This window comes from Agelaius tricolor, unplaced genomic scaffold (assembly GCF_023055355.1).
Source record: "Agelaius tricolor isolate 1412-34295 unplaced genomic scaffold, bAgeTri1.0.p SCAF_8, whole genome shotgun sequence".
NCBI classification, from domain to species: domain Eukaryota; kingdom Metazoa; phylum Chordata; class Aves; order Passeriformes; family Icteridae; genus Agelaius; species Agelaius tricolor.
Genome location: NW_027269268.1, coordinates 24,195,568 through 24,210,532, shown reverse-complemented (window position 1 = coordinate 24,210,532; position 14,965 = coordinate 24,195,568). Strand labels below are relative to the sequence as shown.

General features: G+C 35.2%; 1 protein-coding gene across 4 annotated transcripts in view; it reads left to right on the top strand.

Annotated features, from left to right (window-relative positions):
- The window catches only part of FSTL5 (follistatin like 5), a 272,587-nt gene that overhangs the window by 182,092 nt on the left and 75,530 nt on the right, over positions 1 to 14,965 (top strand). For all 4 annotated transcript variants that reach the window (XM_071431980.1, XM_071431982.1, XM_071431978.1 and 1 more), the window contains exon 7: positions 5,236 to 5,402. In XM_071431980.1, the coding sequence (XP_071288081.1) occupies positions 5,236 to 5,402 (167 nt within the window). The remainder of the gene's footprint in view (positions 1 to 5,235; positions 5,403 to 14,965) is intronic.

The window sequence follows — 14,965 nt, the reverse complement described above, 5'->3', positions numbered from 1 at the left end:
TTTTGCTTGCTTTTAAAAGTGGTTTTATTTTAAATTAGGTTTGAAATAGGCAAACAAAATAAATACAGGCTTGATGTGGTCTTAATTTGAAATAGTGGGACCATTTGGCATAATGTTCATTAGTTTAGACTTGGAAGGATATTGTGGCTGCTTTGAATAAATACACAGAACTTATGGAAACAAATGAGAAGGTTCAAATTGCACATTTGTTAATGGTATTAAATTAACCAAGAAAGTCTACAGTTGAGAAAGAACTTCCTCCCTTCCTCCCGTTAACGACACAATAAATTATAAAGTGATACAGAGACTACAAATGTAATCTCTTCTTGTACTTTTTAGCTTTTAAAACCTTTTTTTCAGAGTGATATTGTGTTTTTTTCTTTACTCGTCCTAAGAGACAGTAAGGAACTATCTAGCCTCAATAAATTCATATACTTGAGTGTTTCTCTTCCTGGTATCCTGACTTGGTATTCTAAGACCACAAATGGCTGTTATGATTCTGTACAGTTCCCTACAGGCCATTTGGGCCATCGAAGGAGTTGGAGATTGGATTTTTTCTTGTATAGAGAAAGAACTGAATTAGCCCTGCTTTTACTATTTATTCTTTAACTTCTTCAGAGCACTCAAATCCAAATATAACAACTCTTTCCCTAAAAGTACTAAATTTAGACCATGAAACTGTTCCATGTTATGCCCATCGACCCAATGTACTTATGACTAAGAAAAGAGAATTGTTGGTCAAAGCACTGTACAGCTGTCACTATCTTTTTTCCCTAACAGAGCCCTACTGCCCCACTCTGTTTTAAAAGTGCAATGATATAATTTTGTCTGTTAACTCACAAAAATTTTGATAAAACTTAACTCATACTAAGAATGACAACCCAAGATGTACGACTCTTGAAAACAACAATGCTTAGAATAAGGTTCCATTATTTGTTTATCTGTATTGCTGTTGGAATATTTTTACAACATGTCAGCTTTGAAAACTCCTTTTCCCCACCTTTCTCAGTTTAATGACTACATTTTGGTTGAACTGAGAAAATGGAAGCAATTGCATTCTAATCTAACTGATCATCATTTGCAGTATTTCTTGATTCAGTTGATGTCATTTTGCATTTGATTTCAGTAAGTTCTAAAGATATTTCTGAAAGCTATCACCAATATATTTATATTAGAAAGTACTTAAAAATTATAATAGACAAACTATTTACAATTTTATCTAATTTTAACCAAAGGACAGACAAAAGTAGGTTTGTAGCATAGATTCTAGATAAAGAGAAGCATTGAGAAAAAAAGTGTTTTCATAATTTTGAGAAAAGCACTTGGGATGTTTGCATATTAGATTCTGTTTAGTCAGATAAAATCATGGGAGTTAGTAGTGGTGAAATGAATAAGGACCTGGATGAAGGGGAGATGATACGAGTTCAATGAAACAGGAAAATAGCAGTTTGAGAAAGAGTTATTATTGAAGCTCTCCAAAGATCACCTGGGAAGCAAACTTTTTTAAAGATTGGAATTGGATAACCTTAAAGCCTGGCACAGTAAAAGTGATATGAAAAAAGTTCTTATACTTGGTTAAGAGCAAGAAATTATACTTGAAGCTGAGAAGCAATCTACTGGAAAGAGCAGAGTAGAAGAAAGTTGTGTGGACCTGTCATTTACAGGGCAACTGTGAGGAACCAGATGAGATCTGTGTGAAAATGGCCATTGCATTGTACAGATGTAATGACTGAAATCTTTCAGGAAAAGATATGGCTTCAGCAACCAGGGGACTTATCAAATCCTTTCAACCCTCTCTCAACCAGTTCAGGAATGTCTTATATTTAAATTATTAGTTTTCATTTGCTTTACTTGTTTGGGTTGCTTGGTTAGTTGGTTGGTTTTGGTTTTCCTTTGTTGTTTAAAATCTTTGATATCTTTTGAGCCTTTTCAGTAAGTTTTCCTTTTCTCTGACCAATGTTAAAGTTCTAAAATGTCTTTCCAATAGTTAATATTTATTCTGCTTTCACTTCTTTTGTCCTATTTTATAATACCTTTATTTTATTTCCAACCAGATATTCTTACACAGTTGTCTGTTGTTTTTGTCTCCTAACTATACTTCTAGCTTTTATTTAAATGTTTGGGTTGTTTTGGTTTGGTTTTTTTTTTTTGTTTGCATTTCTCCCCTTTATCTGAAAGAGTGTATCCAATAACTTTTATAATTAAGAACCAGGGATGCGTGTCAGATTGATATTGCATCTGGAGGAGTTACTAACAAATTCATTAATATGGTACACCATAGCAGAGGATCCGTGTTTCTAAAAATAGCAAGCTATAAAATGTAGTCTCTACTGGCTACTTATAATATTACTGCTCTGTAACCAACAATGCCCATATTTACTTTTTTGTGTGCTGATGGCGTGAGTAAACAGAATTAATTTCACTTCCAATTTTTTGAAACCTTTGCTCTGCTTTTTCATTTAACATTAAATAAGCAAAACATGTGTGACTAAACTTCAAACAGTTATTGTTGATCTACAAAGGCAACATGGAGGGAAAGCTAGAAGTCATCCTAGTCAGGAATATCTCTTAATGACACAACGTCAGTACCTGTCCAAAAAGCATTTGCTCTCAGAACCATATTTATTTCTTTCAAGGAGAAGAGATTATAAATTCATCATTAAATTCCTGGGCCAGTGTTTTATATTTCCCAAGGAATGTCACAGTGCCTGAACTCTGAGACAAGTGCTGTCCAGTGCACCTGACAGTTTTTTGCACACACCACACCCCTTCCAACCCCAGCAGTGTTTGCCTCTTTCACTGTGGTTGCAGACAGTTAATGGACAGCAATTTTTGGGGACTTACCTGCCAAAGATTCTGCAGCAGGTGCTGCTCCCTAAGCCTGGGGCTTTTTGGGTTGGGCAGTAACTTTTTTTCCCCCTCCAATAAGGAGAAAACATGTGCAATAGTTTTCTCTCAAGAAAATAAGAAATGTTATAATGTAACTTTTATGCCTTTTTTCCTATAAAATAATAATATGAATATACATAATTGTATAGTTATATGAAGGTTTTTTACATAAATGTTCACTATTTTACAGGAAAGCAGTGATTCTAGCACATTTATTAAAATAGGGTTTTTTTCATAACTTTTCAAAAATAGATAACATCAGTGCATTGAATAGTTCCAGGCAGTACAACTGTTTCTTCATTTTTTTAAATTCTGCATTTGACCCTTTTGTTACCATAGTCATGAGATAAAAATTGCAAATGGCATATCAATATATTATATTGAAGACTGAGAATTTTTTAGAAATTCTTTGGGAGTTTTCTCTGGCAAAATTAGTGTTGTCATCCTATGTTATTATTATTGTTTTGTTGTTATTATCATCATTATCTTTATTATTATTTATTATAAGACTATCATTATTGTTAAAACCAAGATAGTTTAAAAAAAAACATTTGAACCCTTGGTGTCAGTAAAATGATAGCCTCTCAGTTTTGATTTCAGAAAATCATCTTTGCTTATGTAGGAAATGTTAAGCTTTATATTTGACAGATGCTCTCTTTTCTAGTGTCATCCTCTAATTACAAATTATAAACATCTGTAACAGTGACTGACCTCTGGTTTATGTAGGAATCCATAGTAATACTGTAGTTGATTGAAAAAAAAGACTTTAAAATCTTGTAGAATGTAAATTGCCTGTGTCAGTTCATCATGTGAAGGTTGGCAGTTGTCATAGATGGCCCTATAACACCAGCTGATTTCATGATCCCTCCTTCATGCCTTCCCTAGATTGAATAGTGAATTTGAAATATACAGATAACTTAAATTTGTAAATGAAATATCGGAATACTTACTTCACTTTTGAGAAGTTCTGAATCATTCAGTAGCCATGCAGCTGTCTTGCTATCTGAAAGATAGTGTCACTGAAGAACCATCTCTTGTAACATAGAACATGAAGTGCTTCTCAGGATGCAGAATAATCAATTTAATTTAATTGGTATGTTTCATTTGCCTTAGTGTAAGGCATTGTGTCAGGTAATGCATATGGTTAAAAAAGGTCAGTCTCATTTGGGCATGTCTGGTGGCACTATCACTCATGTTTTTTGTCATAGAGCACATTTTCTTCCGAAAGAGGAAAGAATCAGGGGGCCTCTCTTTAGAACTAAGTATAAAATTATTTTAAATCACATTTTTAAGGAATTTTCTGTAATTATTGAACAGCTGTGCTTGTTTCATGCTTTTCTAATGCTTGCACTTGTAGAGGGGGGTTGGAAGGAGGGTGGGGGGAAGTGTTATTTACCAAGTATTGGTTGTATGAGGCTGAAATGAGCCTTTAGAAGATCTTAGCTTCCTTACAAGTTCCTTCTTTCCTATGATGAATTAATGTCTCTTATATGAAAGTGTTTTCATCATTAAAAGAGAACAGACCCATTATGCCTTTTGTAGTTTACTTGAAGAATGAAAGATAAAAACCAGAGATTTTTCATGATTTAGCAGCTGAATGGAAAAAAATTTATTTGGATGATCTTCAGCTCCTATGTAGTTCTTTTGTCTAATAGGACAAAATCCTTTCAAATATAAAATTTTAGTAGGTTATGTTTAGTCAGGTTCACCACAGGTGAAAAGCTAACTCTGAGCTGATCAGCCTGTAACTTAAGGCAATTACACAAGAGGGAAGAGTATGCAGTGTTTCATCAATTTGATGTGTATCACTCCTTTTTTATGCAAGTCTCCAAATGAGTTCTGGGACATAGAAGTGAAATGGCCTTCTGTTAAAATTGGAACTACTTAGTAGTAGATGAACAGAGAAAGTTTCAAGGTCTGGACTCCTATCATATATGTCCCAATTTTTTTAAGATTTTTTAAAACACTGACTAATGAGGACTAACTAGTTAGTCTGAAAATACAGAATAAATGTTCTGACTAGTCCACTGTGCCTGTCTTACCTGTCAGATAACTTCCAGTGTCTGACTTTGGATATGCTGTCATGTGTATTACGGTCCTACCTCTGGAATTCACTTTCATGTTAAATGCTGCTCCTTACAGGCTGATACTTGTCAGTCAATTTAATTGAAATGTCATGCTGACCTTTATATGAAATACGCTGAACTTACTGGGGCTTTTGGAAGCTCTTTTTACTTTTGTTTCAGATAAAGTTCTTAAATTACCAGTATACAAAAAAAAGTTCTTACTAATTAAGCTCATGAAACTGCCTGCTCATTGATCTTACAAACAATACATTTTTTGCAGATGTAGTTCAGCTGAATCTGCCTGAAGATCAAAAAATAAGCACCACTGCAGCAACAGTGGGACAGAGTGCTGTCCTTAGTTGTGCCATCCAGGGAACCCTGAGACCTCCCATCATCTGGAAGAGGAACAATGTCATTCTGAACAGCTTAGATTTGGAAGATATCAGTGTAAGTAACAGAAAGTTCTTTTTAACAGCTTTTTATCAAAGCCTCTCATACATAATAGAGAAGTGATGCATAACAAGCTACATGCTCCTGATATTTCAAAGAAAAGAAATGGAAATGATATGCAACAAACTCTGCCTGATTTTATTTGCTGTGTATTTGAACCCCTGTTAAATATAGAGAAAATATGTTTCACAGAGCAATAATTTTAAAAATAAATATAGCAATAAAAGAACATGAGGGCTAAATTGCAGCCCAAAATACAATCAGCATTTTGCATTCAGGATCGTACAGTCTTCACATATTTAGAAGAAAAGAGAAATCTGTGACATGAACATTTTCATGTACAAACAGATCATAATAATAGTTTTCTTTTATATTAGTTCAATAGAAATCTATTTTTCCCCGAATAAGTATTTCATAATAAAATTAGTTGTTTTGCACATTCCTCCAAATATTCAGCAGCCTATATGGTGCCTTTCAAAGAATGAAAAACAGAATATTAATATAATTTGTAAATATTTTTGTTTCAGGAAGGCAAGTGTTTGCCACCTAACATTGCCATGACCTAAAATTACACAAGAGGGAAGAGTATGCAGTGTTTCATCAGTTTGATGTGTATCACTCCTTTTTTATGCAAGTCTCCAAATGAGTTCTGGGACATAGAAGTTAAAATGGGAACTACTTAGTAGTAGATGAACAGAGAAAGTTTCAAGGTCTGGACTCCTATCATATATGTATAAATTTTTTAAAGATTTTTTTAAAACATTGACTAATGAGGAATAGCTAGTTAGTCTGAAACTACAGAATAAATGTTCTGACTGAGAGGAAAATAGAAAACTAGTATTAGAATTGCATCTTCTTGCAAGACTAAAAATAAGCTTTCATCTGTATTTTGTATGCTTCTAAGTATGCTTTCTTTGTTTTGGCCATTTTGTTTTAGCAAAGTTGAAAATGTGGACAAATTGTTACTTTGGGAGTTGTGCTGTCTGTCTAGCCCAAGTGAGTCTGAAATCACCTGAACTGTTATGTGTGTGGAATATTGCTGCAATGAAATATCTAGTTTGTCTATTTTTATTTCTTTTTTTTATGAATGTTTTATTTTTAAGGTGAAAATTGTTCCCACACATCATCTCTCTTTTATGTCTGGTTTTGTTAGTTCTGATGGTAAACTGAGCTTCCTCAGTGTGGTGCTTTGTAAAATAATGGACAATTTCAAAGCTCAAAAGCTCATCTTGCTTGAGTGACGGTTTTAAGCCCCTGAGAGGCTTAGGATAAACCCAAGATAATCTGAAAATTTCTCTGTTAAATATAATTGCTTTTGTTAGTTTGATATTAATCACATGACTTACATTGAAAAGTGTCTTGCTCATGTTCACAAGATCTGTCTGCAATATTTGTTTCCTTTCTGTAAATATTCCTGATGTTCAAAACCATTATTTGGAGTTCTTACTAATCAATTCTATGTGTAATAGCTGGCATGAGCTCTTGACAGAAAAAGGAAGATGCATCTGAACACACAGAAATAAAAGGGAAATGATGAATGGAAATGATGAAGCTAACAGTGCAGCTTAAGACTGAAAGGTTCAGTTGGCGTTTTCGCAGACGTGAAAAGAGCAAGTGATTTCTAAGCTGGATATGTACATTTTTGAGTACGAAAAAAGCCAAACAAGAATAAAAAAAAAAAAAAAACAAAACAAAAAACACCAAAACAAGCAGAGAAAGTTCTTGTGCTGGGTGCAGGTGCCCAGGAATTGGCAGCAGGGGCCACAGGTGTGGCTTCTTAGGGAAAAGGACCGGGGATGTCACATGCTGTGTGCAGCCATTCCCAAGGGACCATCGGCAGGGCACACCCATGGCACCTCTGAAAGAACATTCAAAAAAGGGCATAAAAAACGGAGAGAGAGAGAGAGAGAGATTAGAGAACAAAAAAGAGCAAGAAACAGCAGAGGTTAGTCTAAAACTGGAAGGAAGAGTAGAAGGTACAGCTTTGTGAAGCAGATATTCAAAAACATCTACATTGTAGCAGGTTTATCTTGAAGGACTTGCCCAATTGCTTGACCAGTCTGGTGACTTTTTATGGTCCAGTGGTGGCAATGGTTGACAAGGCAGGGCCAACAGATGTCACCTAGCTAGACTTCTACAAAGCCTTCAATACAGTTCCATGCAACATCTGGATGGATGGATGGATGGATGGATGGATGGATGGATGGATGGATGGATGGATGGAGCGAGCCAAAGGTTGTGGTCAACATCTCTGTCATTTTATCTAAGTGGAGGCCAGTGACAAGAGGTGTTCCTCAGGGTCTGTCTTTGGCCTAGTGCTCTTCAACATCTCTGTCAATGACACAGGCAGTGGGATCGAGGTGTCCCTCAGCAAGTTTACAGGTGACATGAAACTGAGTGGTGCATTTGACATATCTGAAAGCTGGGATGCCCCCCAGGGAGACCTGGACAAATTCGAGAGGTGGATCTGCAGGAACTTCATTGTTCATAAGCAAAAATTAAGTTATAGTTTAGTCCCTTAACGGTTTAGTTGCGATTCAAATACAGAAAGAGAAGGTCAGATTCAATATCCTCTGAGTGAAGCACTAAAATTAATAGAGCTCAAATATATGTGTATGTGGGGTATTAATCTCTCTTTCCAGATAAAGTAAAATAGGGAGGAAGAAAGAGTTAATGGTGCCTGGATTAAAAGAAAAAACAACCAAAGAATGGAGAGAAAGACAGTGAGTTAGATTTGTCCCCAGACCTTGTTTTCTTCAAAATTTATTTTATTTTTCACTGTTTTCATAGATTTGATCTGTCTCTCTTTATTTCTAGATTCTTTACTCCTTGTATAATATAAGATGCCCCCAGAAGCAGTGTACTTTAAGTTTTACTGTAGTTATATTATAAACTATAATGATGTTTGCCCAACTCTGGGAATTCTTAATTTACTCAGTTATACAAGAACCACATCTGAGCATCTCAAGACTAATAATGTTGTGTAAAGAGCAGTACATTTTCTGAAAATGACAAGACAAACACTGACCTGGGAAGATAGAGAGTTAGGGTTTTGGGTTTTTTTCAGTAAAACGGATCAAAGATCAACATAGCTGGAAGTCACCACATATATAGCAAACCAGGCTAAGCAGTAGTGACAATGTGATTTTGTAAATCATAGAAAGTGCTCATACTTGGAAATTAAGGTTTTGCACTATCCAGTTCTCAATATTAATTAAGCTATTTGCTTTGAGGAGGGACAAACTCAGAACAATATAATGTCCTAGTATTTTGTCAAATGGAAAAATGCAACAAGGAGGAAAGGAATCCAGATCTAAACTGAAATTGCTAGTTCAATTTATATATATATTTAAAATATTCCACTCCTCTGAAAGTGTACAAGATATATCTCTAAAGCTGTTAACTGTGGAGTGGCTAAAAATGAGTCTTGATAATGTCTAATGTATATTCTAAGACATTTTAAAGAAATATTAAGAAATACCGTTTGACTTTCAAAGGATGACAATAGAAATTTGTATTTAAATAGTATATTTAAAAATGTTCTATGAACTGTATGTTAATGACATTACTGATAATATCCAGTTGATAATTTTAAAAGTCCTTAGTTCTCCTCATCTCTTCTTATGGTACTTATAACTACTTTTTGTAGAAGTACTGCATCTTGCTACTAATCCTTCTCTTACTGAAACTGATGGGAGGCAGGGATAATTAGCACCCATCTGAGTGAAATTATGAAAAATTATATGCCTCTGCAAATTTTACTTAAATTGTAATATAATTGTGCTGTGACTCACTACAGAACTGATATCACAGGGCATTTTGATGATATTTCAGTACACATATAGAAAGGATTTTTTTTTTCCTTGCTGTTATCTTGCATCTTAAATTTAATATTTGCCTTTCCACTTTCCTCTTGTTTTTATCTAACCTACTATTCATTAGAGATAATCATTCCCATGTATGAAAAATAGTAGATGTATTTCCCAAAAGCAATACATATTACTTTTTTAGTCTTAATGCATTCACTTGTTTAAAGTTTTTGTAACTTAATTTACTTTATTGTTTTTCTGGTACTTTATTCCAGCTTTGCCTTCAGGTTCTTTCTTATACATGCGAGCAATCTTACTTTTCTTATAAGATCTTGGCCCTTTTTCTTACATTTATTGAAGATCTACTGGGATAGTTTGTCCACATGCTGAGTTAAACAGTAACTTTTCAAAATAGTGTAGTTCAACTTTTTCCTTTTGGTAAAAGCTCATAATATCTCTCTCTAGGCTGCCTTCATGAAAAGCATGTAATATTTCAATTTTGAGGTTTTTGAAGTTATGTATACGTTACCTTTTCCTCAAAACTTCTGATTTGTTTATCTTGGTAAAATTAATTTATGCATAAAAGTTGACCCTTTTTTGGTGGCAGTTGGCATTTTCTTCTTGACATCTTTGCCCTTCACCCACGAAGAAAATCCAAAAGACTGTAATGGACAATACCAATAAAAACTAACATTCTCTAAAGAACAAAATTCTTCCATTCTGTAGAGTTCTAAAGAGAAACTGATGACAGAAAGGTTTCCAGATTCTCCAAAACATTAAGCACCTTTTCTAGAAAGGACTCCAGACATCTGACCTCTTCTTTTTCTTCCAGCTTTTCATTCTGTTCCCCCTTTTATTATTCTTAAGAAAAATCTCAGGATAACCTCATGAATTATTCCTTTCCACATTGTTTTCTCCCTTGGGATAGTATGGACCTACATACAAGCTTCTCTTTATACACTGTTGAATTGTTCTTAATACAGCACAGTTATGACTCTAATACAGTGTTAGAAATATGAATGTCTGAGAAAAATATGTGTGTGTGTGTATGCACGTGTGTATGCATGTGTGTACTTTTGACAGAGCCACAGGTGAACCATAAATGTCAGGAAAATATTCTTCAATCTTTTCCTCAAATCACATAAAACAACGCTTAAAAGTAATTTTTTTTTTTTTAAGTTAGGACATAAACTAGAGGACTTAAATTTAAAGAGAGGAAAAATTAATAGTCTAAACTGAATAGTGTCCTATTTCTGGCTAGACAGGTTAAATTTTTGCAGTAGCCAGGAGGGAGTATGTCTAGGACTCAGACAGTATTCTACCACCTCACATCATTTTTTGGGAATGGGGGAAGGGCTCCCTTCCACATGGAGTAGCATGGCAGAGGGAGCAGTCAGGTGTTCTGGGGTTTTCTGTGGAGGCAGGTGAGCAATCCCGTATGAATTGTTCACTTCTTTTCCTCTTGTATAATCTGTCATTAATATTGTTGCTGTTACTGTTTGTTGTCTTATTTCATTGCTATTTCCAGGAGATTGTTCTCAGCCGTTGATCCTTCCCTCTTGTTCCTCTAGTTGTCCTCTCCAGCCTACCACATGGGGAATGGGGTGTGATTGAACTCCACGTGGTTTGGCAAGTTTCAGTAGGAACATTACATTAGGGAACACCATTCCTAAACCTTGACAAAAAGATGTTCAAAGTCCACGTACATTTGTTTATTCTCAAATATCCTAAAAGAGGAAATGCCTGCTTGCAGTCAATGCAGTGACTTTCTGATTTGCTGCAGCAAGCTCTGCATGCTCTTGTTTCATTCCTGAGGAAGTTTTCCTCCTCCCTGCAGTGCTGCCACGGGCCATCTTATTGCTTGTGTGAGGGAAAGTGTAGTGGTCCTATGACATGAAGGGAGCCCCAGAACCTACTTCCCTTCAGAGGTGATGCTCCTAACCTCATCCTTTTTGGAAGACAGTGACTCACATTCCAACAATGAACAAATGCAGTGCCATAGGCAAAAAGCTGGCAGTCTTGTTCAGTACAAAATCTGGATCCTGATCAGTTTATTTTGAGCTTTAATTACTAAATGGCAGTGCAGCAATTTCAGTGTGTGTGATCCTCTGTGTGGTATTGTGTGTTACAACCACAATATATATATGAAGTTATATATGTATAACTTCATTGTATTTAAGGTTCATTTTAAAAGCCTAGTTTCAATTTTTTTCTTGTACATTATGTTTTTGACACCTCTTAAACACACTACATCTCTCAGATGTTTTCTACTGATTTTTGTGATGAGGTGGTTGGATTTGATTAACAGTGACTCATCAAAGTCAGCATGTTTCTATTTTTATCTATATTGAATTGCCCTTTATCTGTTACACAGTTTTTATTTTAAGTAGGATGCATTATTACATTTTGTATTTCATGAGTTGAATACCAGTTTTGTTTTGTTCTTTTCTACTCCACTTGTTATGAGGTAATTGTTGAGAGATGCCTCTGCCTAAATTAAGCTACAAATGAGAACATATTCCAAAATCAGTAGTATGGATTTTATTTAACAGTAAATGTGAGGTACAGAGATAGAAAGAAATAGGAAAGGGGTGGGGGTAGGGAGTGAAGGAGAAAGAGATCAAGAAAATAATCCACACTGTGGATCTAGAGGCATCCCATTGGTCCTTCCTCACCCTGATTTTCTTGGTAGTGGGGTCCCAGAGTCTTCTGGAGGTGCCACTTCCCTTTTATACAGGCCAGTCTGTGGGTATCCATGGGTGTTCACAGATGTTCCCATAACTGAGGGTGGCATGTGTATAAGCAGCTGTTTCTCCTCCCACAGTGGAGAATAGTGGGAATAGAATTCCCATAGTGGGAATTTTTATCCTGACACTTTTAACCAGGGTGTGTTAACTAAACTAGAGCTCCTCTATGCCTGGAATAAGCACCTTCCTGTTGCAAATTCCCATCTTCCCAGCTTATCTCAAGCTCACATGCTGTAGCCTTGACAATGTTTGTGGCAGTTGTGGTCTTTAAGTCTCTTACATCTCCCTGTGGCTCAAACAGTGTCTTCCTGGGACCTTTTTTCATTTCACAGTTTCCCATGGGGGTGTTGTGTTTGTAGAAAAGTCAGAGAAAATAGAGAAACAGCAGGAGAATGACACAAGCAATTATACAGTGTGCAATAGCTATCCCAGCAATTACAAATGTAACTCCAGTTGCAATCATCGACCCAGTTTTCATTATAGCCATTGCCCCCACGCCATGAGTAACAAGGATTAGAATATGGACATCAGCCAGTAAGCTACCTTTGGGTCTGGAGTGATTGGGAAAGCTCTTATATTTGACCAGTGATTTCTTTAATTTTGGCTCGGGCTTCTTCAATTGAGGATGATGCATTGAGAATGGTAATGCAACACTCAGTTTCAGTAAGATTTAACATTCCACATGTTCCTTGTTCCTTTAATAATAACATATCTAATGCCAACTGATTTTGTAAAGCCATTTTTGACACTAGTTGGTCTTGCAAGTTCAGGTCTAGGAGAGGATACTTGGCTCAATTACTTGAGAGCATGTACCTGCCATGTAATATCTCCCAATGCCCATTGGTGCTGTGTGATAATGATAGAAGATGTAAAAAATACTGGAAGTCCTAAAGCTGTATTTTTTCTCCACTGAATAATCATCACATCTATTACTGATCAATTCCAGATATTTTTTCAGAACTTTTTTTCTGCTGTGTCTTTCCTGATAATGAATAATGAAAGATGGAATTTGGGTAAATGGGTGGGAGTTCTATCCTGCACCTTAGATCAGCATGCTCAGTTAGGAACATCCCAAAGCTAATCCAGATGGTGCAGGATAGCTGCACATCCAGGTGTCTCTCAAGTACATTTGGGGCTTGAATTTAAAGGTAACTCCTACTCCTTTTTTTTTCAGGCATCAGAATTTTTATCATACTCTTTTTTTTCCCTCTCACCCATTTTCCCTGTATTTATAAAATTAGTGAAAAACTGTTTTATATTTTGTGTTACAAGATGACTTCTAAAATTTCTCAAGCATCTCTTCTTCAATCCCATAATATCTTTCTTCCTTAAACTTTTCTTTCAATTCAAATTCATTGTTTTCTCTGTTCTTGTCTATGTATCTATATAAAGATGCAGGTCATGTCTGCATTCAGTATTGGTGTTACTAGCAAATTCATTTTGTGCTATTAATTTCTGATTAGTTCATCAAAAAATTGCAGTTCAATTTTTTTGTATGATTTTAGACATACTCTTCTCACTTCTTCTGCTATATGCATCCATCAACTGGGTGAAAACCAGTATCATTTCTGAATAATTTTATTACTAGTTACATATTTATTTCTCCAACTTTTCCAGGTCATTTTGCAGTAGTTTTGCTATCCTAGTAGACTTAATGCTTTTCACAGCTTTCAGAAGAATTATGCGAAGGGTTTTATAGTACACAGAAAGAGTACTGAGCTTTTCAGGTTATTATTTTAGAAAAGAAGTCTTGAAAGAGCAACTCGACTATGTTACAGCTAGCAGTAAAGGTCACTCCTTTTTAAGAGCATGAGAAAGATGCTTTGTTAATAATGGACTCTTTTGGCTCACAGTCCTGACTTTCCAATCATTGCCATAGTACATTAAATAGGAGGGCCATATCACCAGCAATAAAAATGCTTTCATATCCGGAAGTCTGTTTCATTGAACAGAGAGGCACAATTGCTTAAATACCAAAAAAAAGAGAAACCCTGTCTGGCCCACCATCACAAGCAGCCCAGGAGGAAAAATTACAGTGGGTAGGGAATAATTACCTATTGGGAACCTGGATTAACTGTCATTTATATATTTTCAAAAATAATAATTTTTTTTAAATACTGCAGAAGTGTACAAGGGCATTTACTTAGGAAGAAAATTTCTACCCACCTGAAGTATATTTGGTACTGCTACTTGCAAAAGTGAACATGAAGCAAATTGTTTATCTAGACCAAGTCTGATCAGTTTGTGAACTCTGACTGGATAACAACAGAAGAGGATATATCTGCCATGATTTTCAAATGATGATATTTAAGATTTCTCTGAATCAAAATGGTTAGTGATCTATCTACTCATATACCTGACACCGTGTATCCATTCATATCTAAATTTAATTAGATCTACTTTAGCTCAGACTGATTTCTCTTTCACCTGTTAATTTTATCACCTTTAGTGTATTCTTCCTTCCTTTCTTTTTCATTTTTGTACTGTTCTCACATTACTATCTTTATAATCTAGATCCTTCCATTTCAAAAGGATTCATTCAGAACTTTTTCTGTTTGGGTATGTGCAAGAGCCTTTGTATCCATGGCAGAGTGTTTTCATTGATCTGTTCAAAAGGAGCGATAAAGCAAACTAAAGGTTTTCCTAATTTAGTATGATTTAGGAAACAGATCTATTAATGATATCTGATTCTCCTTTCATGTATACCTGGCTTAAAACCACAACCAGAAGCAGGGAAGTTGAAACAGTGCTTCTAAAAAATATCTAATTTGGTTTGGTATAAAAAATTGTCCTTGAGTAAGGAGAATTCAGGTGACTTTACAGAGGATCACTGAATCTGCATTCTTTATTATACTTTTATGGGTAAAGATAGGTAGAAGGGACTGGATTTTATGACAGTTACTCAAAAGCACCTGCTAAGAATGTTTTGGTTTTGGCTGATAAACATTTTTCTTCTAGAACTTTCTAAAAGAAATATAGTAATGTTTTCAAATGATAAGCATTT